The sequence below is a fragment of the Pholis gunnellus genome (genome assembly GCF_910591455.1).
Source record: "Pholis gunnellus genome assembly, chromosome: 17".
NCBI lineage: Eukaryota > Metazoa > Chordata > Actinopteri > Perciformes > Pholidae > Pholis > Pholis gunnellus.
Genome location: NC_136544.1, coordinates 14,176,002 through 14,201,770, shown reverse-complemented (window position 1 = coordinate 14,201,770; position 25,769 = coordinate 14,176,002). Strand labels below are relative to the sequence as shown.

The 25,769-nt window shown below is 42.6% G+C and overlaps 4 protein-coding genes across 5 annotated transcripts in view; 2 read left to right on the top strand and 2 right to left on the bottom strand.

Moving 5' to 3' along the window:
* The first annotated feature begins 28 nt into the window (after positions 1 to 28).
* mrps7 (mitochondrial ribosomal protein S7) lies at positions 29 to 3,506 on the top strand. Its single transcript, XM_079178324.1, has 5 exons — positions 29 to 96; positions 971 to 1,162; positions 1,276 to 1,339; positions 1,415 to 1,582; positions 1,670 to 3,506. The coding sequence occupies exons 1-5, from the start codon at positions 53 to 55 to the stop codon at positions 1,889 to 1,891; spliced, it is 690 nt and encodes a 229-aa protein (XP_079034450.1). The 5' UTR covers positions 29 to 52; the 3' UTR covers positions 1,892 to 3,506.
* On the bottom strand, positions 2,090 to 6,978 carry LOC306709984 (MIF4G domain-containing protein B-like). Its single transcript, XM_079178323.1, has 6 exons — positions 6,919 to 6,978; positions 6,199 to 6,315; positions 5,984 to 6,093; positions 5,538 to 5,690; positions 5,030 to 5,122; positions 2,090 to 3,918 (listed from the first exon to the last, which is right to left on the bottom strand). Exons 2-6 carry the CDS (start codon positions 6,272 to 6,274, stop codon positions 3,691 to 3,693), a joined length of 660 nt encoding a protein of 219 aa, XP_079034449.1. The 5' UTR covers positions 6,275 to 6,315; positions 6,919 to 6,978; the 3' UTR covers positions 2,090 to 3,690.
* A 968-nt stretch (positions 6,979 to 7,946) lies between these two features.
* On the top strand, positions 7,947 to 10,861 carry slc25a19 (solute carrier family 25 member 19). 2 transcript variants are annotated; one of them, XM_079177710.1, is made up of 7 exons: positions 7,947 to 8,068; positions 8,541 to 8,701; positions 8,845 to 9,000; positions 9,098 to 9,268; positions 9,522 to 9,705; positions 9,805 to 9,935; positions 10,023 to 10,861. In XM_079177710.1, exons 1-7 carry the CDS (start codon positions 8,050 to 8,052, stop codon positions 10,236 to 10,238), a joined length of 1,038 nt encoding a protein of 345 aa, XP_079033836.1. In that variant the 5' UTR covers positions 7,947 to 8,049; the 3' UTR covers positions 10,239 to 10,861. The 2 variants fall into 2 exon arrangements, with proteins under 2 accessions (XP_079033836.1, XP_079033837.1); XM_079177711.1 differs by lacking the exon at positions 7,947 to 8,068 and adding an exon at positions 8,222 to 8,302.
* Positions 10,862 to 12,439: 1,578 nt separating this feature from the next.
* Positions 12,440 to 25,769, bottom strand: part of pitpnc1a (phosphatidylinositol transfer protein cytoplasmic 1a) — a gene marked incomplete at both ends in the record, with an annotated part of 34,215 nt that continues 20,885 nt past the window's right edge. Inside the window, 8 exons of the mRNA XM_079177109.1 lie at positions 12,440 to 12,750; positions 13,764 to 13,827; positions 14,410 to 14,565; positions 16,199 to 16,294; positions 17,618 to 17,689; positions 21,655 to 21,662; positions 22,501 to 22,589; positions 25,169 to 25,317. Of these exons, the coding sequence (XP_079033235.1) occupies positions 12,440 to 12,750; positions 13,764 to 13,827; positions 14,410 to 14,565; positions 16,199 to 16,294; positions 17,618 to 17,689; positions 21,655 to 21,662; positions 22,501 to 22,589; positions 25,169 to 25,317 (945 nt within the window). The remainder of the gene's footprint in view (positions 12,751 to 13,763; positions 13,828 to 14,409; positions 14,566 to 16,198; positions 16,295 to 17,617; positions 17,690 to 21,654; positions 21,663 to 22,500; positions 22,590 to 25,168; positions 25,318 to 25,769) is intronic.

Here is a 25,769-nt window from a genome sequence, read left to right as displayed (position 1 = left end):
CATCTGCAGGAGGTACTAAGCTGGGGTCCGAACTGACACTCACATTTTCAAGATGGCTGCCTCCATCTCAGGATTATTAAAACCTTGGACACCAAGGTAATTATCATTTAATAAAGACACAGACACATTAACAGGTTGTATGAGCGGTCTATTTGATATTACTGTGCTTTGAGCGCAATTTTACTGCAATTCAGGAACGAAACGATGTAAATGATGTGATTGCTCTAATGTTTAAATATCTGCCAACACGAACGTTAAATAGCAAGTCTGCGATAAACTATCTTCATTATTACGCTTGCTTCCTCTGTCCTATAAAATATATTCAGTGATTTTATTGTTTTTCAATAAAAAATAAATTCAGACTATTAACGGTTTACCAACGTTAGACTACCAACGGTTAACTTGATTTAATTGGTTATCCTCTTGTCTTTTTTTTTAGCTCTCTGTCATTTAATATCTAATTTTACATCTTTTATCTTAATTTATGACTTTATATTTGCATTTAGTGCTTTGTATACCTCTATATGCCTTTATGTATTTTGCTTTTGTTTTCTTCTTCTTCTGTGAATCACTTAGATCAAATGTTTTACTATCAATCAGCTACTCTCATTAATGTCAATATTTTTCAATACAAAATTAACACTACAGTGTCTAAAATAATTACATGTTTTGTTCATTTAATCATTTTTTTAATAAAATGTTCCAAAACATGCAAAATACTGACAGGACGTCTTCAACTGTGTTCGACCAATAATAACAATAATGAAACCTAATATGTTTGATTTACAATGATAACTGAGAAAAGCAGCAAATCCTAATTCACCAGTTCACCAGATCATTTTCTGTTGATCAACTATTTATTCCAGAATTAATCTAATCAAAAATGTTTCAAAGTTTTATATGATTTGACTAACTTTTTTTAAATATCAAAGTAACTTGTGAAACTCTCTCGCCTGTCCTTTGTCGGCAGAGTGTTCCTGGTGAGGTGGAGCAGATACAACCCGTACTATCTGGAGCCGGAGGTCAGGAAGGAGGCCTACAGCACCCCGGAGACGGAGCTGAGTGCCGAGGAGAAGGAGCAGCGGGAGCTGAAAGCGCTCCGACCCATCAAGGCAGCAGCCAGCGGAGTCACCAGCTCTGTGTTCAGCGACCCGGTCCTCAGGTACAACAGACAGACCCCCCCCCCCCCAGCTCTCTGCAGCAGGAGTTCACGTCTTCAGTCAAAGCTCTGAGACTTCATGTCAGGCGATAAAGGTTTTCTCTTTTCCTTTTCAGTAAATTCATCAACATGATGATGACGGACGGAAACAAGGTTCTGGCCAGAGAGATCATGACGGACGTAAGGAAGCAAACTCAAAGTGGAGCTCAAAGATTTGCCGTGTGTCTAAATCGCTCTCTCTCTTTCTGCTTCCAGACCCTGGGGAGCATGAAGAGGAAACAGGTGGAGAAATACCACAAAACTCCAGAAGGGAAGAAGGAGGAGATCGAGTGTAACCCCTACGCCATTTTCCACCAGGCTCTGGAGAACTGTAAGCCTGTCGTTGGGCTGGCCAGCATACAGAAAGGAGGAAAGTACTACCAGGTGAGTGATGAGGCAGATCAACAATTGTTGGATTTGAAAGAAGTAAACATAAAAGTCTAATTATATTCTGTTTCGGTCTCCACCCAGGTGCCCATCCCTCTGTCGGACAACCGACGTCGCTACCTCGCCATGAAATGGATGATCTCAGAGTGCAGGGACAACAAACATCGACGCATGCACATGTACGAGAAGCTTTCCCAGGAACTGCTGGCGGCATCCGTGAACGAGGGCAACGTCATCAAGAAGAAGTTTGAGCTGCACAAGATGGCCGAAGCCAACCGAGCCTACGCTCACTACCGCTGGTGGTAGAGAGAGAAACCCCTCGGGACTGAAATACAGACATTCAGGGACACATTCTGCTACTCGGAGCGCTTCTATGAATAACGAACACCGTGAAAAGCCTTTTGTTGGAAGGACTACGCTGTAAAAAGTGAGCTGGACTACTGCATCGTGTACAATATACAGACGGGGCTCAACTGTACTGTTAATAAACACACAACTAAGGAAAAACTTCCAAGATTTATTAGAACAAATACATTTGCATTAAATGTACAACCCAACCATAAAAAATGGAATTGAGAAATGTAAAAATGTAATAAAATATATGAACAGATGCTGCAGTCAGCACTGCGTCCCGTCATTAAGGGACTAGTTCAACTCTTCAAGATCACTTTAATATGGCGTTGAACTTATCGTGTTTGTTTTATTAACTTGGTCTAAAGGAGGTGGAAAAAAAACCTTTAAACTGAAATCCTCAAACACAACTAGAAGAAAATATTTGGGGAAATATAATACAACATTTCCTAAATCCTGACCATGGCTGGGCTTTTAATTAAACTATTTTCCAACACCGAGGTTGATCTGTCTGCCAATTTTATATTAACCTTTACTTATTTACATATAATTACAGGAACAGCTTTTCAAAACAATGCTATTTCAAATGCAACATTTCTACCACACGACATTCGTCTGCTTGTGTCTGAATCAAAAGGCACAGCTCTGGTTAAAGACTGTGAAGACGTGAGTGAGAGTCAAACAGCAGACTGAGCTCAGCTACATACAGTGGAGTGAACAGGACGTCTGCTGGTTTTATAACTGACCTGCGTACACGTCAACATGAACATAAACATTCCTCCAGCAGTGGTGAGAGCAACTAAGCACATTTACTTTAAAACAATTGAGGTAAATATTGTACTTTCATTTATGTGATAACTTTAGTTCCTAGATATTTTGCAGATTAATAATACAAGATGAGTACTTTACTTTTGGTTACTGTGGTATTGCTACTTTTATTTCAGTAAATTAAACTACAAATTAAGAGCTCCGGCAAGAAGTGTTGCACGACGCTGTTCTTGTTATATTGGCACAAGTTAACAAATGAAATTTGTGAATCCAGAAATTTGTTTAATATCTGATTGATTTATCTGTAGAAACTATTTTAAAATATGAACGGTAACTAAGCTCTTGGTCTTTAGTGTATTAGTCGAGCTGTAACAAAGAATTAACTAAAAGAAGGTCCCTGAATTAAGACACTTTATCTAATTAAAACAGTAACTCAGGAATCCTACAGGACCAATGAGGGAGAAAAGTCCTCTGAATAGCAATTCAAACTTTTTTGTAAAATGTCAATTCCACAAACTAAATTATTAAAAATATTGATTATCAATTAAATTTGGTCACAACAGAAAAAGCAAAGCAAAGACCAGCTTGTCTCTTACTGGAATGTCTGTTCCAAGTCCTGTGGATCTGGTAAAAAATAAGTTGGGACTTTGAAATGCTTCTTTAAAACAGGAATGCCTGCAAGATCAATAAAAAAAAAAAAAAACTTAAAAAATATCTTCAGCTTCTTTAAAACAAAGTGTACCTGAATGTGGCTAAACCTCGTTAACATAACTTTGTGAACTATTGCACATTCCACATCCACGGCACCAAGTCTCGGAAATATTATCAAACAGCCAAATCAAAAAGTCTATTTACAGTTTTATGAACCGCCGTCTTCTCAAAACCCCTCCGCTGGTTTCCTGGAGGATGTCGACGTCCTTCAGAAATGTTGCTGGTTTTTAAATAATCAGAGGCTGCTCAGCACCCTTTGTCCATGCAAAACAATCCTAGTCGGCAATCTCACTGTAGTAGTACTTGTGGGCGGTGCCGCTGAGCACCCAGCCTCCGGCCCTGAACTCCAGGATCTCCAGCAGCAGCAGACGGGTCATAGAGGTCAGGCCCTCCTGCAGCAGGAAGCCGTCCCGCAGCAGGAAGAACAGCTGGTCCATCCGCGGGCCGTTCACCTTCTCCAGCTGCTCTCCGATGCGATGCAGCTGCACCACCAGACAGTCCACCTGCAGAGGGAGGAGGAGGAGAAGGGGACGTCAGGGACTTATATCCATGATATTAAAGTTACATTACAGTCAGGAAATGGCCTCAGACACGGCCGAAAACGTTTGTGAATAAAGCATGGTGGTCTAGAGGAGAGGTGTGCAAGGTGTTTTGATGGATTTGCATTGAAGGTCACACTGGTCTGCACCTCGTTTTATGTGGTTTCTCAAAGTTAGACATGAGTATTATTGCTACCATGGCCTGTGACTCAAAATATGTCATAAGGAATCAGAATTTCTCCTAAATACTTCTGCTACAATGTTGAACTTGCTCCGGGAATGTGACGAAAGAGGGAGTCTATGCAAGGTTAAACTCCAGGTGAGCCTAATCAAGCTAACGACCCTCTCTGCTGCCTGCTGAGGAGGAACAGGACTCTTCAAAGACACCGGGAGGCAACATTAACGTTAGCGCGATAACATTTACTGATGACACTATCAGCTAACGCACCAGACCAAAGACATTCTAGAGTCTCGAACATTAACGTTACTTGATGATGCCAGCTTGAGCTGAATACTTTTTTTGACCCGTTCTCTTCCTTTAACAAAGTCGTGATTAGCTTTTTGCTTGGTACTCCCAAAAATGCTCATTAGCAAAGGCACTTAAATCTGTACTCCTGAAAAGCGCTTAAACAAACCACAAAGGTCTCACACCAGATTGGTCAAACAGTAGCTCAGGGTGAACAAGGAGACCATGCAAGGTTTATACTTAATAACAAACACAATTTATCAAACTAAAGTTAACTCAAATGAACATTGGAATGTGTCCATCACTCAACAGCAATAGCAACAATGCATAGATGTGTGCTGTGGAGGTTTTTGAAGGCGCAAACGACAATGAGGCAGAGTGGATGTCAACCACATAATGAGGGAGCACAAGGTCAGCGTTTTATAGCTCCAGGTGAGCCTAATCAAGCTAACGACCTTCTCATGTCAGCCAACTGCCTGCTGAGGTGGACCAGGACCGCCTCCAAGACACAGGGAGGGGTGTGAAAAACTATTGCCACATATGCAGGATATTTATCAGTGCTTATTCATAAAATGAATATAACAACAACAAAAAAACATTCTTTCTCACCTCCTCTTCATTTATTAGAGCATCTGGTTGGGCCAGCCTGATCAGACAGTCATACACAGGATGGACCAGAGCCACCATTGGCATGTTGTTCACCTAAACGTCAAGAAAAAAAACATACATAGTGCTCAAACACTTTACAATAGATGCAGCTGTGTTGTTGTCTGTAGTTTAATTTCCCTTTCACACAAAGTGAAAAATGAGCACTGAGCCACTATTAAGAGAGTTGACCTGTTCAAAACAACAATGGCCGTTATCAAGGATGTAACCTGAGTCATTGTGAAAGTGAACTGGGGCCACACCTTCATATTTAACCCTTGTATAACCACACTTGTATAACAGTGTTTTACATCTGAACACAAGATGTGATCAAAGACAACACATTCAAGACATTCTACAGATGCTCTGATCCAGAGATATTCAACAATGTCGCTCCGTATTGTTGATTAAGCCCACATGATAACATGATCAAGTTTAAAACATATCTTAAGGGGAAGCAGCAGTAACTCACTTTGAGGTAGTCGAAGACGTTACAGATGAACGTGACGTAGCACACCCACTCCTGCAGCGAGCGCCCCCTCGTCTCCTCGCGCTTCTTGAACTCCTGCTGGAGGCGGTTCAACACGTTCCTCCTGAACGTCCCGTTGTTCTGCTTGGCCTCGGCCTGCAGCGAGGTGACCAAGATAGAAGGTGGAGGTATGGACCAAAAGTCAGGAAACACAGCGATTGTAAAGTAAGCTGGCTTAAGAGCCTCCTGTTGCTCCAGTGTAAACTACCAGTTAGGCATTAATAAGGGAAGAGGATTAAGAATTTGGTTAAGAGACTTAATGAGATGTTGAAGTTCTGCTCTGGTTTCTTAGATCCCTCTTGACTCAATGGTGCTCAGTGTCTTGATCAAAGAATCTAATGGTTGTCAAACTGTGTAGAGGCAAATGTAGAAGTAAAACTAGTATGGACCTGCACGATGGTGTAGCAGATGCGTCCAGCCTCTTTGCTGAAAACCTGGTCCTTTAAAGACTGATCCACGATGATATCGGACACCTTCTCCAGGTTCACTGAACTTGGATCTGAAAGAAACAAAAGTGCATTTACAAAAATGTGTATCATTCACACAGAGGATGCTGCAGGAAACTGAAATTGTAATAAGTCAGTAATAAGAGGAACACGCAGACCTTTCAAGGCTGTTTTCAGCAACATCTGTGTGTCCAGGTCAAAAGACTGGATCCTGTAGTCATCAGTGTTTTCCATCACAGACGGTAGCACCCACAATACCCCTGAGAGCGGTCACGCTGGAAAGATCAGACAATACTTATTACTGCTTTTTTAGATGTAACTGGTATTTTAAAACGAAATGTAAACACACACATTGAGGATCTGACTCAAGCCAGTGCTAGAAACACAGTGACGTGAGAGACAGACAGCGGAACAACTTCTGTAGCAACAATAACAAAATCCTGTGCTGTCATCAAACTGCCCACAGCTCATTCACTGAGGGATTACAGGGGCCGACGAGGGTCAAATATCACCCAACACCCCAAATCAACAGATTCAGTTCAAGAACATAACGTTAGTATTCCTTTAAATTGGGAGGTATTTATACCGTTAGCCACATGTAACTTACGCTAACGTTACTCCGAACGTCTGGCTAACGTTACACGTGATGTTAGCTAACCTAATTTACACAGAATTAGCTAACGTTAGCTTGAGTGCTTCTCCTCAATTGCAGAAACCAAAACGTTAAATGTTGAGAGTTAGCGTCAAGTTTGATGTCTAACGTACATTTTGTTACGTTACAACCGCCAAAAGAAAGAAACGGAGTACCGTTATATTAACGTTACATGTAGAGTTAACAGAGTTACTCACGTTTCGATAATAACAATGCCAAAAATTACCTAAAATTGACTCCACTTCTTTACACCGAAGCTGGTCATCCCACTTGGGTGGATGTAAAGCAGACGTTAGCCTTTCAAAGCTGAGGTATCGTGGCGAGATGAGTCCCTGCCCCTCTTCAAAAATAACGTAACGACGAACGAAAAGAGCGCTATTTGCATCTGTGTCAACCGTAAAAGTCCCGATTCTCGTAAACACAACCCTTATCTACACTTCTGCCGAGTTTTATATTTTTTATTTTTAATGTAATCACCAGAAATGCTATTTAGGTAATCCCAGAGCCGTATAAAGAGATCAGCCATGAGCAAAAAATATCCGTTTGAGTGAACGGAGATGACGTGACTCTCGTTAAACGGCTCTGGGTAATCCTATACATCCATGAGGTAATCATGCTGTTAACACCACTAGTGTGCAGCGACCTCTAGTGGCCATAAGACGTAGTTACAACACGTTGACTTTTTAAATGTTATGTTGGTTGAAAGTGTACAGAGCAAGATTAAATACTGTATTAAACTTGAATTGTGATTCAATTTGAACACTAAGTAAATTACATTAAATAAAAAATAAGTTCATACAAAAACAAAAAATATTGAAGAAGAATACATAAAATGGACAGTTGCGTTGATATGTAAGGTTTAGTTACTTCATACTCTGCAGGTTAGAAGTAAATACCATTTCAGCTGTTGTATTTATAAAGCCTATGCATACTGCTGAGTTTGTTTGTGAATATAAACAATAATTAATTGCAGTATGCTTTAATGAGCATTCATCATTTCATATGCCATAAAGACTATTATGCAGCATTGCATAGTCATCTATATTCAAACTAAAAGCATAGCTTCACATTAGCAATTCTACATTAATTTCTCCGTATTTAAAGGAATTAATAGGGATGTTAGCAAAGATTTTACGTCTATGTTCTTGATGGTCGTGTTATTTCCGGTGTGTTGAAGCGAGGCAGGAATTCATCTTGTCGCGATATTTCTTCTTTGAAAGGCGGAGTACGGTCCGTCTCACCCGGAAGTAATGCGGACAACCTGTGACGTGCAGCACAACACTTATGAGTAGCAAGCTGTCTTGTCCTATTATTGTTGGACCGGACGTGTCGGGCTCAGTACTGCAGCTGTAGTTTAATGTATGAAGGACTAGAAGGTAAGTGTCTGCAGCTCAAAGGCATCAGCTGCTCTGTTGTTGTTAGCTTAGCTTTGCTAGCCCCAAGGTCCCACTGCATGTCCTCTACACGTTGACAGTGTTATTTTCTCTAGATGCTGATGCTTCTACAGTAGTTTAGGATGGGCGACAGGTTCTAAAAATGCCCATCCAGGAAGATGTTTCACAAACCTCTGCTGACTCAAGAATACAAGTGAATGAATGACGTAGTTAAAGGTGTGTTTGTGCATAATTAAGTCAAATAATAAAAAAAAAAAAGTGCAGGACTTTTACTTGTAAAGGAGTACTTTTACACTGTGTTATGTAAACATCTTACTTAAGTAAAGGACACCAACATATTTCAGGGTTTTGTCAAGTAATCTTAATGGCTCACACATCCTGAATCTACCAACTTCATAATCCATTTTAAACATTACGAAACACAAATCCTGTGTTCCACCATTTCTCTCTGCAGTGTTAACGAGCATCGGTTCCTGTGGAGACATGGTGGGCTTTGACCCCGGGGCTCAGGGTGCAGCCCTCTGCCCAGAGGAGGCCGCCCTGGCCGGGTCAGCTGCTGGGATGGTCACCCGGGCGCTCATCAGCCCCTTTGATGTGCTCAAAATCAGATTTCAGGTAATGATGTGTGGGACTACTTTCTGTGTGCGGTGGTCGGGACTCACGATAGAGCTCAGTGTCATATCTCATCAGCTGGACTCTCATGGGTAATAGTGCTGTTTGCGTCCTGTATGTTCATCCCTATTTTTCCCCCCCCACAGCTGCAGATTGAGCGCGTGTCTTCACGGAGGCCCGAGGGAAAGTACCGGGGATTATTTCAGGCATCCCGGTGCATTTACTCAGAGGAGGGACTCTCTGCTTTCTGGAAGGGCCACGTCCCCGCACAGCTCCTCTCCATCTGCTACGGGGCTGTCCAGGTATAGCGCCCGTGTGGCCTTTTTCTCAAACCAACCCGACAAACACGGTCAGCTGTATTTACAGGTTTTAAATAACTGTGTGCGCGTGCTTTTGCAGTTTGCCAGTTTTGAGTTTCTGACGGAGACGGTCCACAAGTCGACGCTGTACGACAGCCAGACGGCAGGAGTTCACTTTGTGTGTGGCGGCTTGGCTGCGTGCTCGGCTACTGTGGTCTGCCAGCCTCTGGACATACTGAGGACACGCTTTGCAGCTCAGGGAGAAACCAAGGTGGAGAGATATGTCAAGAATTTCTCACGTCATTGTTTTGATTCTATTGGATAGCCCCTGTTGGGACTGAAATTCAAGACACTGTGAATTTAGCTTTCTCCTTTTGAATGTATTTAAAACATCTTACATTTAATCTACAAAATATCCTCTCTTGCCTGCTCGCTACAGCAGCCAGCTAATTGACTCATAATAGGCAAGTGTTGATTTTTAGCAAATAGCGAAACCCTGTGTAACGCTTCTTCTTTCCTCTCAGGTGTACAGGAACCTGCGTCACGCTGTGTCCACGATGTGCCGCTCGGAGGGAGCGCTGACATTTTACCGCGGCCTGTGTCCAACGCTGCTGGCGGTGTTTCCTTACGCTGGGCTGCAGTTCTTCTTCTTCAATGTCTTCAAGAAACTGTTGGCTCCACCGCCCAAAGAAACGGGAAACTTAGGAGGTCGGTGGAGATGGTGGCATTTACAACACCGCATAAAGCACGTGAAGGGTTCACGGCTTGACGTTTTATCTCTTCCTATGTCCCCCTTTCCCTTTCAAGGCCACCTGAGAAGCCTGGTCTGTGGCAGTGGAGCTGGAATGATCAGCAAAACAATCACATACCCCTTTGACCTCTTCAAGAAGAGACTGCAGGTGGGCGGCTTCGAGGCAGCCAGAGCTCAGTTCGGACAGGTAAGCTCCTCCACGACGTGCTTCACATATACCCGGAGCACGTCTACGCCTGACGTGTAAGCATCGTGTCCGGTTTCTCGTGTGCAGGTGCGGACTTACACAGGCCTGGTGGACTGCATGGTTCAAATAGCCAAAGAGGAGGGCGCCCGAGGCTTCTTCAAAGGCCTCTCGCCCAGCCTTGTGAAGGCGGCGTTGTCGACGGGCTTCATCTTCTTTTGGTACGAGGTGTTCCTCAATGCCATGCGGGACCTCAAGGAGATACGGAGAACAAATGGCCTCACCAAAGACCTAGAGGAAAGATAGTGAAGAGGGGGAAAAAAAAGTAACAAAGGCACAATCACGCACATCGTAAATAGACCCTTCTTCTTTCTTTGCACTTAACACATTTCATCAACTGGGTTGATGTTCGGTGGAGGTTTTTGTTGTGTTTACATGTAAGGATGTGAGAACATAACCTCATTTACATTGTTCTTGTGGTGTTGTTCCACCTTGTGTTGTATAAGCAGTGATTTTTTTTTGTATGTATTTAATATTATAAGAGTTTCTGATGGGTATGGATGTTTGCTTTTAAAAGATAAATGTTTATGGTCAAGCTGAACTTTGCACATTTTACGCTCTGACTTATTCTTAACTTTGCCAACATTGACTCAACTTCTCTTGACATTTCTTCATCTTCCAGATGGCTTCATGCGGAAGATGAATATTCAGCAACATTTGCTTTGTTTGTGTGGTCGAATGTCATCACAAACTCGTGTGTAATATTCATGTTGTTTTGTACTGTGGTGGAAAGAACGGCATCCTGTTGACAGTAGGAGAAATCCACTGCTTATTAAGAGTTTAGCGTTAGTTTGTTCTAAGTTAAACTCTGTAAAGTGGCTGTGCCCACACAGGTCTATCCAACACTTTATTTTTTAAATAAAACATGTTTGTAATAACTGAGTTGTCAGCGTGGTCCGTTGCAAAGAGGATGCATTAATGTTTGCAAAACACTGACAGCCGTGTGTATTAAACAGTATTGCAGTAGCATTAAATTAGGTGAAAGTGAAGGACTTGTTGAAGGAGAACCCCCCCCACACACACACACACACACACACGTTTATTCATTTAATTTAAGCCCAATGTCTCAACATGTGTCTTCATCAGAGGCCAAACAAGAATACTTGGTGGCAAACCACTTTTTATACATTTTCAAACACAAGGCAGATAATCACATCATTGGTAATCAATTCAACATGTATCACCTGCGTTGCCTTCTGTATATACGTTACATGTTATAGTGCCATCTTGTGGTTAAATTCAATTTTGCCAAAATAACAAAACAAATCTTATTTCCAACAAATTATATCAAAACTAAATAACAGTTGACTTTACATATAATATGTTTTTAGTTTATTTATCCAAAATGCTTCGTGTTTAAGGAGAAATGCATCCGGATTGCTTATTGAAGCTTTCTCGATGCCTCGTGTGGCTGTGCCCTAAATAATCATTAGATCTCCTAATGTTGCTTTTAGGAATCAAGGCTTCTTACACAATTATGGATACGTCAGGATTTCATTTTAATTAAATTTACTGAATACAAAACCCATCAACAGTATGACAAAAAATGTATACATTTGAAATGAATAAAGATGCAAAACAACATGCAAAGTACATGACCGGTCTGTAAAAACTCAGTTAAAACACAACATCAAGTGTGAGACCAAGCTAATAAAAACAGAGAACATTTAATATTCAGTCTCTGCAGTTAAAATCATGCAATTACGTAATTCATTTACAGACGACGTAGCTGACAGAACTCACTATAATAAACACTTAAAGAAGATAGAGAGTCCTGTTCTTTAAAATACCATTTCATAGCAGCATCGTCACTTGATATGATATTCTTTTTGAAGTACTGACAATTTACCGGTTTAGATATAGATCATACAATATATACAAGAATACACAATCACCTTACACCTGACTGTGAAAACCATAACACTCAACTGATACAGTGGCCAACGAGGATCTGTCGTAAAGTCTGAACCACATAAATAGATACGTCAAACCACAAGGTCCACTTAACAAAAGCCAGAGACTCCGATGCCTAACGCAGAAAAAAACAAAATTCTGTACATGTAAAGATTATGTGCAGTGACTGAACCTCCACACACCTTGTCAAGACACAAACAAAGCAAGGTGATACTCTTGTGGGATAAAAACATTTTCAGGAATGTAAACTAAAAGAAGAATGAGGAGCCTCCAGCTGCTTTTGTTCGCACTGTAGGACGCACTATACCTTTACACCTCGCAGGACTTTTTGCTATGGAGGTCAGGCTGCCTGTCGGAACCTGTTGGCTTTTGCTGTAACACCGGCGAGTATGCCGAGGGGGCTTGGATCACCAGGACAGTGAAAAGTCTCCTTCACTTCAGCTGGCTTGAGGGGGGCATTGTGGGATGTGCTGGGCACGCATCCTCCACTGATCCACAGGTCAAAGGCGTTCACCAGTGGCGCAGCCCTGCTCTCACTCTGGCTGCGGACTGGAGTTCCAGGAGAAGAAGTTGGGCAGTTTGAAGAGGGAATCCCTCCGGCCCGGATCCGGCAGGGTCAAGGTCTCCGGAGCGGACTTCTTCCTGGGGCGCTCCTTCGGCACCGACAGGAACTCGGGGGCTTCCGTGGAGAGGGGAGTGGTCGGGGCGCTGCTGGGGCCGCTGCGGGCGCTGGATGGCAGGGGGGTCTCTGAGATGGAGATGGCGGGGGGGAAGGTGCCGATCTTCAGGTTGGTGGCTTCTTGTGTGGCACGCTCGTACTCTCTGACCTCCTCCATGGTCATGTCTGTGGGGATGGATTACACACTTCAAAAGAGTGATAGGACTTCATTCTACAGAAGGCAGGGACCACTTTGTGCAGGGTCTTATGATTAACATAGAAAAAAAGTCAACTGCTCGGGAAATTAAATGGACGTTGGCTCTGGATATACTTTACTAACAGTCCAATTATTGCTGTATCAGTCCTCTGTAAAGTAATGAGAAAAGCAGGAAAAGGACGACTGACAGTGATAGACTGTCACTTATGATAAGTTGCCTGTGGTTTGAAAGCAAATTAAATAATAATGGCTCAGAGGAGGCGTGAAATGAATCATGAAACAGTGGAGATGAAGAGAGAGAGCACGCAGTTGAAAACAATGAACCTTTCAATGAAAATGAAAAACTCAAATCAAATTAGAAAGCCTCATTGATTCAGAAGATGAGTCACTGTCATGAAATAGAAAAAAAACGTAACAATACCAAAAAACAACATGATTCAGCTATGAGTGTATAGTGACAGCAACAGGAACCCAAAAAATGTCATTCTACAAATGTAGGCTTGAAGTATCACGTATTCACTTCTGCTTTGCCTTTAGAATGACGACATTGCTCACAGGGTTTCTGACATAAAGACACATACTGTAAATGCCGCCACCATGTTGTTATCTTTGTTGGATTAAATGCTAAACACAACAGCATATAAAGTTATACAGTTATTTATCCATTCAGAGAGATTGTGCATCTTTATAAACAAGAGAATACTGCAGTGTGCAAATAATGTCTAAATAACAGTGGTAGCTGTGAAACACATGACCCTTAAAAGACATATTCACATTAGCTGTCATCAGTTTTATACTTTCTATGAGGTATACTTTGAATTTGACCCATACAGATTGGGCTAAAACGGTAAGAAAACGTTATTCCACTCGCTGACTTCTGATATTTGTTCCGCATTATCCAACTACAGTCGTGAGATGAGTCAGTGTCTACACACAAAGCTAACCCGTGTTTCACCGGCGCTGCCATCTCTAACAAACTTACCGATCCACTCATCCACCCAGGCAAAGGCCTGCCTGTGTCCTAAAAGCAGGACATCTCGAATCACCTGAGCGGAATGAGAAAAAGAGAGAGAGAGAGAGAGAGAGAGAGAGAGAGAGAGAGAGAGAGAGAGAGAGAGAGAGAGAGAGAGAGAGAGAGAGAGAGAGAGAGAGAGAGAGAGAGAGAGAGAGGGGAAGAGGAAGCAAGATCACAGAGGAAGAAAGATAAAGAGGGGCAGAGGGAGTTCAAGGAGAGAGGATGTGAATCACAACGCGTTAACTTTGAAGGCCGTTAATGTTTCAAAAACATTTTTATGTTCTGAATGTTTCCGTTCACCCCTTGGTGGTATGTGAGTCACTCCCGGTGTTACCATGTGAGTAATGGCCCTGACGCCGTGTGTGTGTGTGTGTGTGTGTGCCTCGGGCAAGGAGAGCACAGGGACGGTTCACCCCGGGGACTGATGCTGTAGAGGGCCAGGTGAAATTTATTTGGGAAATAGGAGATATGTGCAAGGTAATCTGCAGGATGTGAACAGGGCAGATATTGTAGAAGGTGCCTGAAGCACTTACATTGATCTACAAGGGTCAAACCGTTTGACTGAGTAAGGAAATGGTATTTCTGAGAGGAAAGAACTCGTTTTCATCCCGACCTTGTGTACAAACTGCTCCACACGCGTTTGCAGGCCCCAGACTTCAAACTTGACTGAGACCAGTTTGTAGGAGCACATGATGGGCTCTTGGGTGTTGATCCATCCTTCCTCCAGCAGGCCTCGGTTAGTCTTCTTCGACTTAAAATAATGCAGATCCTGCAAGGCCACGAGACACCAGTTTAGAGAAAAGGTAAGACCAAAAATGCTCTTTTAGGATCTGTTTTTCAACCTGTTATCAAAATGCTGTTTCACATCATTTATCTCTCACACACACACACATTTCCTCCTCCCTGCCTTAAGGACATGAACATGCATTCATTATGTGTGAGATTCCCTACTCACAAACTTAGCGTGCATTAATCACTGCTCCCTATAGACTAATTATGCTGTCTTGGGGTAATGTGTCTGACTGTGACAGTGTGCGCGGGTGTTACAAAACTCTCTTCAGCCCTGCTGGGAAAACACTTGCCGTGTGAGGTGGAAAAGGCTTGTTGCAATTTGTCTGCGCATTAAAACGTGTCGTACTTTAATTGGCAGACCTTTTTAAATGATTTTATAAAATACCGCGATTACTGATATACTGAATAGTTTTTAGGAAATATTCGTATTCGCTGTCTTGCTGAGAGTTAGATGAGAAAATCGCTACCACTCTCTCGTCTGTACATCTAAATACGAAGCTACAGCCAGCAGGTTAGCTTAGCTTAGCACGAAGACTGGAAAACAGGGGGAAACGGCTAGCCTGATGTGGTTTTACAGGGGATAACGTGGGCTCCTGGAGTCTTTGCTGGCAACCTTACAGTACACTTCAGGAAGTGAGCTCGGCCAGTAAATAGTCAGGCACCTAACCCCTGTTAAATCTACAGCACATTGTTTTTTACATTTCCGTTTTTGTAACATGTTAGAGGCACATTTTGTTACTATTAAGACAAAGCCAGGCTAGCTGTTTCCACTTGTTACCAGTGTTTGTGCTAAGCTAAGCTAACAGGCTGTAGAATAAGTATGAAACAAGTATGTCTTAGAACATTGTCTTTTATTTCTTAGATTGAATATGTATAAGAAAACTCAAACAAGACAACAACAAAACGCATTGACGCTTTCGAGGTTTTCTGACTTCATTCATGAAACTGGATTGACAGGTGTGACTCCAAAAAAACATCCGTCTTTAAAGTCAAATGATATTTATATTGGCCAAGTGACATCCACTTTTAGCCCTGGACAGCAGCTCTGTGCTATTTTTAGCTGTGAGAGGATAAAAGCAGAAGACCATAAAGCCTGGTGGGAGGTGTGTGTGTGTGTGTGTCTGTGTGTGTGTGTGTGTGTGTGTGTCTAAGTGTAAGTGGGGGTGTCAATAATAAAACACCACTGCACTGATATCATGGCCCCTCGTGATTATTAATAGCTCAGCATTTTATGAGCATCACACCCTGACAGACGGACAAACACACACACACACACACACACACATAAATGTCAAATCACCACAGCTAATGTCCATCACCTCCCCCTCACGTAAACATGCATTTCCATCACTCTGAAGAGGCAGATGGTCAAAAATGAGCTGGCGCTGCAGGAGAAAGATAACACTCTATTCTGTCTTCTCACACGCCATCCCTTCTTCTGATCTTTCATTTGTGGACTTGTTTGCGCCCCCGCTCGTCTCCTCTCCTCTCTCCTTTTCATCCTTCCCTCCTCTGTCTTTGTGTGCATGTATTCATTTGCCCCGTGCTCCTCTACATTCATACAAACGTGTATATTTGTATCATGAGGTCAGTGACTGGACTCCCCTCACCTCTGACTCCTTGTAGTGGCGCTCGGGGATCTCATCATAGCAGATGTCCACGAAACACACCTCTGTTTCCTCTTCTTTGGGCTCGCTGCAAAAGATCTGAGGAAAAGGGAACAAGTCAATGTGTGAGGAGGACATTTAAATCATTAGGGGGTTTGACGTATGTTGTGGGACGGTGCGTTGTGTTTGTCTTGGTACGGTTGTAATGGGGCAGCTTTACACACTTACTGACAGAAAGGGAAAAAGAACATTAAATATTGTATCCTTAAAGTACAAAGCCCAGGTGTCCTTCCTTCTGGCTTTAACACACTAAACAAAAAGGATGTGACTCACTCCGTGTGGTCAGTGATTTCTTCCTGTGTCTGACTCACACAGGAACAGCAAAGCAATGTCGTCTAGTTATCCGCTCCTGAGAACAATTTCACCGCTCCTGCGTCACAGAAAGTTGATCACACTTTTGCCACAAGCGTTCATAGAGGTGTAGCGGAAGGGAGAAAGGCCAGAGAGAGGGATGATGAGGTTATTAAAAGAGACGAGGGAGAAGAATGGAGGAAGAAAAAGACAGACGGCACAAATGGTGAAGGCAGTGGCAGGAAGTGTAAGCGGAAGGAGCAAACACTCACTTCTAAAAACACCTCCGCTTGTTACGATTAGCTTCAAATGTGAAATTCTGACCGTCTGTGAAACCACACTGGGTTTGCGTCTCCCCTGAGCCACCACTAAGTGGAGCTGTGGCCTTGTGCTTTCAGCCACAAGTACGGATCGAGGCAGTATTGCATAACCTTCAGACCCTACTGCCACCAATGTGGTGCTGAGGGAGAAATGGAGATCAAGCGATGTGCTTTTAACAATAAAAGACTCAACAACAGCAATATTGTTATTATTTATTGATATGTAATTGTGCAGCTACATCCTTTGGAAATTAATTTCAAGCCAATAGCTGTTGGTTGTGATGTAGCTACAGAACCTTAGCAGGTCGTGGATTCTTTATGATTTCTTTGTTTTACTATTGATGTTCTGACTGACCTGCAGCTAACTGTCATAACGTCATCATTTTAGTCACATAAATGTAACCAAAGGCTCGATCATACCGAGTAAAAAGTGTCTACAGGACTGAGAACATGGTAGACCTCTTCGCATCCTTCACTTAATATCAGCAAAATCTCACAATGAAATGATGGCACAATGATGCCGTCACCCTCCGACACAGAGAATTCACCATTTGGAGGCTTTGAAGCAACAAGGTGTGTAAATATGGAAGAAGAAAAAAAAAAAAAGAGGCAAATTAAATAGACAATTGTGCAACAAGGGACTGGCAAAGGTACAAGACAGGAGAGTCCGTTGAGAAGCCATGCTGAGATCCCTGTAGCTTTGTCAGATCTTTCCACACAATACAAATCTCCCACTCTGAGCTCTACTCACATTATCATTGCTCCCTTTGTTGTCCTCGTATTTGGTCTCTATGTGGATGGAGAACTTGGGCAGGAAGGAGCACTGGAGGGAAAAGAAAAGACGAGAGAGTGAGGAATTGATATGAACAGATGATAATTACATAGCTTAGGTTTGGACCACACACACACACACACACACACACACACACACACACACACACACACACACACACACACACACACACACACACACACACACACACACACACACACACACACACACTTTATTGGTAATATTGACTGCCGTTCATCAGCTCTTAAACACAGGAGCTTGATTAGATCAAAACCTAACACTTCCTATTAATATACAACCAAAGAATGCTGGTTACATAAGCTGCTGATGTACAAGCTGGTGTGTGTGTGTGTGTGTGTGTGTTTGTGAAGGTGTGCGTTATGTGTGTTATGTGTGCCACAGCAGGACAAAGACAGCCGGAGGGATGAGGAAAAAATGAGCTATAGAGGGCAGCAGGAATGAGTCCTAATACCGGCAAAGGAGTTCGCATTTTTGTCAACGGGCTTTTGGTTACATGCCTTAAGAGATGTTAACGTTTTGTTCTGTAACTTAAAATACACTAATAAATACCCATCACGTGAAATTTGAAGCTTTTACGAACTTTTAAAAAGACGGCTGCTAACAAGGAGATAAACGAGACAACAAAACGTCATCACGCCGACTGTTCTCACACGATGCTGGTGGAGTTCGTCTATAGCCTAACATTAGCTTTTTACTTCTGCCCATTACATTGTTACTGTAATTATTGTGCACAGTGCAGTTAGTCAGTGCCGCCAGGTCTCACTGGCCTTGTCACGCTTAGAATGAGAAGACAAGCAAAGTGTGTGTGCATGTGTGTGTGTGAGAGAAGATAAACACACGCACCTTCATTCTGGAGAAGATAGACGAGACTGAGCTTTTATACAATATCATATTGAATATTCATCTCATAATACAGTAGGCAGCATTTTCAAGGACTCATGCAGTGGTTACTTGCCAAAGATGTGCTTTGAACATGTACTTTTAAAATGCCTTTAATGTGCTGTGATTTACTTTAGCTTTTCTTACAAAAGTTGATTAATGAAATTCCTATGTGTCGTGCAGACACTGCTGAAAAAGAGTCTGAAGCCACGTGAGGCTGTATTCAGACACAGCGGTGCCATGAGTTATAAAAGGTGGAAAGAAGAAAGATTGTGGATAATTGAACTCAAAACCCAAACAAATACACCCCTCCCCGATTAACTCCTCTGTGTACATCCGTGGCCTTTCCCTTGACCTTTGCACAAGCAGCAGCGTTGCCTGTTGCTGATTGGCTGCAATAGTTGTTTGCTGCTCATTTACAGAGCCAGGGCCGTTACCTGGCATCGACAGCTGGGTTCTGTCAATGTCAGGACGAGGATCGCGGCATCACATGTCACATGAAAAATCCAGAGGCGACAGTTCGTTTTGAACAATGAGCGGCTCCTTAAGAGGTTAGCGTAGATGCTGCAGTAGCATCAGTTATATTAGAATCGAGTATTTCTTCATTAAAAGAAGAGAGAAGAACGATTTCCAATGACGGGTTCTCAGATGGTTGTGTGTAACAAACCATCTGGCGGGTCGGGTTACGAACAACACACACAGATCAGACAGCTAGCTGACTACGATTAGATATTTGATGAATTTGTCAAAAACTGTATTGGATTAGTGCTGACTGCACCTTTAAATGCTGACATCGGCACACCAACACGTTCAAAGTGACAAAGTCAACTTGCTGATGTTTGTCATCCCAGTTTAGCAAGTTAGCAAAATTCAAGCAAACATTAGCTAATAAGCCCAAAAGTACAAAAGTACAGCAGAGGCTAATGGGAATCAGACATTTGGCCCTAATTATTGGACAAATTCAAATTTTGATTCAAAGATGGTGCTAGTTGAAAAGTCAGATTATCGTATTAGATTATGTCAAATTATTATCACCATTATATTATCACAATTCACCCCGAGAGGGACAGGAATATCTGTACCAACTGCCATGGCAATCCATTAAATAGTTACGATGATATTTTCACTAAAATCCCAAAATGTCAACCTGCTGGTGGCGAGTAGAGAGAGGAAAGCATGACATGAAGACAACCTATTTTAAAAGCAAAGTCATTGTCATTGCCCCTACCAATCATCATCCTCTTCTTTTGCATCACCAACCACCTCTAGCTAATCATGGCAAACCACTCCCGAGCATAATCAGTCCCATGAGGCAGCGTGACAACACAAGCATCATCAACACAGACTATAAATACCAAGTACATCTGGACATCAGCTTTGTTAGAGGCTCTTATCAAAAATCACGATGATTGCCAATTTGAGAACACAGGGAGCGGCTTTGTACACCTTCAAAATATATTTTCAGGAAAGGTTGCTTCTGCTCATTTTTGGCAACACTCATGCGACTTAACAACCTTCCTGACCTCCTTGCAACACCCAGATGTTTCGTGTATCTGCACGGTCTCGGGGGAAATGATCAACCTGCTGCTGATGTTATTTGTGGCTCATTGATGTTTCCTTGATGCCTGACATAAGGTGGGCAGATAACTGTTCCTTTAATGTCCCGAGCAAATCATTAGTGCTTTTTCCTCAGTGACGGTAAATTAACCAGTCGTAACACAGAGAGCTTTTTAATGTTTTTTAAGGAAAATAAACTTGATTAGTTGATATTTGCAGCAGGGTGGCAGGGGTCGTACCAAACAATCAGTGAAGAACGATCTAGGCCTGAGGGGGAAGTTCTTACATCTCGCTTTGACATTTCAACCTTCATTATGGTCCTGAGTTAAACCTGATTTCAGAAAAAAGCAGCTGCAATTAGTTTCCTTTACAGGGTGTCTTTGTGCACCCATATGCATATGATGAGGAGCTCATACTGTATATTCAGAAGGAGCCTACAGTAAACTGGTGCTCCTTGTGCATAAAAAAAAGTCAGTTCATCAGGATTCTGATCAGGATTTATCCTGGACTTCCAGAGTTAATCCTGGCATATCCAACTGGGAGTTGACCCCAATCAGACCCACAACACACTGGAGGTATTAAGTATATCACTTGGCCTGGGAACACCTTGAGATTCCCAAGGAAGAGCTGAAGGAGAATAACATCATGGTTACCTTGTGTTAGCATGCTGCCAACATGACTGACTCGGGTGAGCAGTGGAAAATGAATGGTTGATGCTTATTGTCACTGTCTCTTGGGTACCATTTTTAAATGGATGTACATCATTTTGTAAAACACAAACTAATCATTGAGTAAGAAGGAGAAAAATGCAAAGTGAGAAAAAAACAACAACAAAAACACGTTACTTCTGGATTTATTCGAGTTTCCAGATCACGCTTGTTTTTTGCCGGATGTGAAATTACATGCAATTTGCTGTGAGCACAATCTGATGAATGAAGGCAAGAAATGTCACAAACATGTTTCTCTTTCTCTCTCTATGTTTTGCACACACACACACACACACACACACACACACACACACACACACACACACACACACACACACACACACACACACACACACACACACACAACACAAAAAGCAATTATTTATGCACTTCATTCTCATAAAGTTTAATCAGTATGCGCGGTATTGAATTGCATTCAAGCACACAGCAACATGAACACGTGCCCTCATTCAAATGTCAAAAGGCTGAACAGTCTGAAACATTTCCAGGAAAGGAAAATGATTAAAAGAAGGGAACCTGCCAACGTAATATTGGAGCGTATTGCAAGACGTTGTATCCTAATAGACTACAGTGTATACCCTGTATGCACTACAGATGTGAGCAGTGTGACAGATGGATTCAAAGAACCATGAATTCCTGCTGGAGACTGGATTTTCTGGATTCCAGTGCCAGCAGCATTCAGGAAGTGTAACCACTTTCCCGATTAACCTCTACACCACAAAGATTAACATGTCAGCTTTTGGATCAAAGTGTTTTTTTTTTTGTATGTGTGATTTTGTGGGCGGGTGCAGACACATTGAGAGTACTCACCGTGTACTCTGATCATATTCCCAGCAGAGGCCATCAGTGTAATGGGCCGAAATGGGAGGAGTGTGAAGAGGGTGCAGACAGGTAGAAGAGAGCAGAGGAATGAAACAGTATGAGAGAGATAAGAAAAAAACAATTTAGTTCAAAATGGACAAAGGACCATTACGCCTCAGCAATAGCACTTCAGTCTCAGCGATAGTGTTTATGAAACGGTCTCATAAAAGTATTATGGACATACTGCACACACAGGAGGGCTGCACTTCCCTGTGGAGCTGCCACCATGTTGTTTTGCATGCTGCAGTGCTTCCAGTTAGTGAAAGTTTCAACATAACCACAAGGCAATGTGATAGCCGCAGGCTGATGATAGTGTATTACCTGTCAGTATGTTTTGTTAAGCTTGTGTTCATGTGTAGCCTTCCATTTGTCCATTTATCTTTCAGGTTAAACCTGCCTGTCCTCTCCCCGTCACTTCTACCGTCCCAAATGACCTCCGCCTCCCCTCCTTCCCTGAACCTCTGCTCATTGTGGATTGTGAATATTATAGAATATTGCTTCTATATCTCTTTGCCCTCCAAATGATCCCATATAATGGCGGCCAGCAGGTGAACGGAGCCATGATTGTAGAGGGCTGCAGAAAATGGAAATGTATTTGTGTGTAAATTGTTCTAGTAAAAATCCACAGAAAGCCATGCTATTACAGAGGGAGAGATCTTTCTTGAAAGAGACAGGGTTTTTTTAAACCAATGCTAATATTTGTGTATAATATAGTGTTCTTTAGGTAATAATGGTGGGACAAATCTTGCACATTTGAGATAATTGTAGCACAAGGATGTGTAATTAAAGCTTTACCTGTGACAGTGTAGGGGTAATAGTTCCAAGCCTTCTCTGTGACATAGAAGATTTTAGGGACCACTGCTCTGGCCCAGCTGGGCAGCTTGCTGAAACACAGAGAAAGAGCGGATGTATTTGTAAACTGTGAACTGAAAAGTTAGAGGACTGATGATACAGACAACTTGCTGTAGAGTAAAAGTAGCCCTCTCTGAAGGTGTCTCCACTCTATTCCTTTCACCCAGAAAAAAGCAATGACAAGCATCCAGCTGTTTGGAGCCATGGAGGCCATACGAAGAAGCCAGGATGGCCCCTGGGGAAGTTAATTACACTGATTACACGCTCCACCCTGCAGTGGAGTTTCACCGGAGCCTGAACTGTGATAGATACAGAGAGGGACGTGGAGGGCGGCAAGTACACAAAACTAGCTATTACTCAGCCCAAATTGATTCTAAATGCGGACAATTGCAGCCAAGTAGCCGGCACTTTATTGGGCGTCCAAGCTAAATGCAAACGATTGCTGAGGAAGAGAAACAACAGGGGCCAAACTGGAGGGAACATTTTGAAGAAACGCACGATTTCACAGGTGAAAAGACCAGATTTCTGGGACAGCGATACCTTTAACAATTGAACAGTCAGTCTAGAATAGCAAGAATGAAAATTGAGTTCAGTCTGTCTCATTATTGAGTCCAATCAGAAACATCACTGCATTCCAAATCACAGCTGGTTCAGATTGCTGCTGATTTTCAGCCAATCAAGCGAGGCAAATAGCACCATGATTGGACACAACGCCCAAAATTAAGCTATACTAAATTCCACTTTCAGGGTAATTCTCTTTTACACCAGCCTTTGATTATTTTTGCTCCTACATTATCACCCTCGTTCTTCTTACTTTGTGTCTAGCAGCTATAATTGAATGTGGAAATTATGCGGAGTCTGTGCGGACCATTGGGAGGAGACGGACGCTCTCCCTCTGGTCTCTCTCCAATGGACTGTCAAACAGCCAGGGGAGTGTGCACACAGCAGACTGGTCACATGTCCTCACACTGCCTTAACTACAAGCCACACACACACACACACACACGCAAACACGCACTCGCGCACATACACGCATAGACTGCAGCTATATCGCGGTAACAGGTGGTCTGTGGGTGGAGAGACGCAGGCGCGGCGTCCAACAGTGACTGCTCAAATTATCCATCACTTACACTGACCTTATCTCCCTCTGCCCACACACACACACACACACACACACACACACACACACACACACACACACACACACACACGCACGCGCACACACACGGCACTAAATCTTCCCGTCCTCTGAGTTTGTCAATGACACTTCACATTTCCCAAAGGCCCACTTACTTGTCACTCCTGACCACGAAGCCTTCCCCTCTCTGCCTCTCACGTTGGTTCTCTCTTTTCATCTCTGTCTCATTGTCTCACTTTTGGGGATGAGTGACCCAGTTGTCTGTGACAACAGTATTTGATTCTGATGAATGTGGACTTACTCGTATCCGTCATTACATCTTTGTAGACCGTTATAACATTATTAAACTATAGATGAATGCCGTGAATGGGGCAAGAGCACCGAAGGGCCCGTTATCATTAGGGTTGGTTGCATTATTGCTCTATAGCCGTAAAAACAATACTTAGTTAGCACCTAAAAGTAGTTTTAAAGACCTATTTTACGTGATAGTTTGCTCTTTTGATTGATCACTGCGTCCCCATGCATTGCTAATATCTCCTGTTTTGTCTCTTCTTCTATTTTCTGTGTAAACCTCGTCATTGCTGTTTGTTGTCCGTTTTCTGTCGGACAGTGCGATAGTCCTGGTAACACACCACCAAGTATGATCTCAGCTATAAATACTCCCGACAATGTCACCACAAACTGTGCAGCTTCGTAAAGATAGACGCTGTGGCAGCGCTGTATCAGACTGTAGGTGTACCTGATTCAAGAGCTTTAACATTCTTCCATCCATTCTCATCCATTTTGTTCGTTTATCGCTCATCCTTTGCAATCGTTGTGGATCCAATACGGGAAATCAATGAAGTACTGAACCAGACTTTCACCTATATTCGTCTCATCAGTGTACTCAATAAAAAGTCCAACTGTCCTTTATATTCTGTACACACTTATTTGTTTACTGCCGTAATGCTGCACAGCTAAATTGATGCAGGTGTGTGATGAGGGGTTACATTCAGAGCAAGTGAGAATGAGGAGACCACACTTCAGACTACACACAGAGAATTCAATTGCAATCTACATAAAAGAAAATGAAAGAATCAATTTCACGCTCGTAAAGTTTAACAAAGCACAGGAAGATAGGCTTATAGAGAGATGAAAAGGGGAACCTAACTAGATTGTCCCCTCTGCTTTCTGCCTGAAACACAACAGCAATTTCGTAGTAGCCTTACAATACCTAAAAATTGCATTTTATGAAATAATCATGTCCTATATGTGACTACTCAGCTATTTATTTGAATAAGACAAAGACATGAACACATCGTAAGATATCTAAGGAATGCTAATCTATGTCTCCCAAGGACTCTCCTGATATCTTTAACAGCAGCTGCCTAACAAACGTTGACCTGTGACAGAACACTGAGGATCATTAGTGTGAAATGAAATATTTTTTATTCATATTGAACATACGTTACATGGCAAGAGGAAGACACTCACTTGTTGAGGTAGATTCGTTTCTCGGTGAACTGGCCTGATCCGTGCTCAGGGTCCTCATACGGCTCGTTCTGGACCACCTCCACCCCCTCCCCACGCTCACTTTGTTCATGACTGTGTTTACTGATCATATACAGCTGACCAATCCGGTACTGAAAGACAGACAGGAGACAAACAAAAAAACAGAGGAACCTTGATATTAGATCAATTGTTTTATCGAATCTAGTGAGACTTAATTAAGGCAGGAGGAGGAGGTCATGCCGACATATTAACACATTGTTATAGCAACAAACTGTCCTGATACGCATCTGGAGTTCAATTCTGATGAGGCAACTTTGAATGGAAACAACATGCTCTTTGCTTTAAGTCCAACAACTGACTTAACGGTATAGTTTTATAGCAGCCATAACAAATAAACACAGATGGGAAAATACCAGGGTTTCACTGAGTGGTCCCGACACCTGGGTACAGTCGCCATCGGGAAAGAAAGCTGGAGTATTATGAGCGGTCAGATATCAGGTCAGGGCCAAGCAGGACAACAATAGTAACACTATAGCAGCAGCAGCAGCAGCAGCCAGTGAGGTGGTGACCCGATACCACGGCC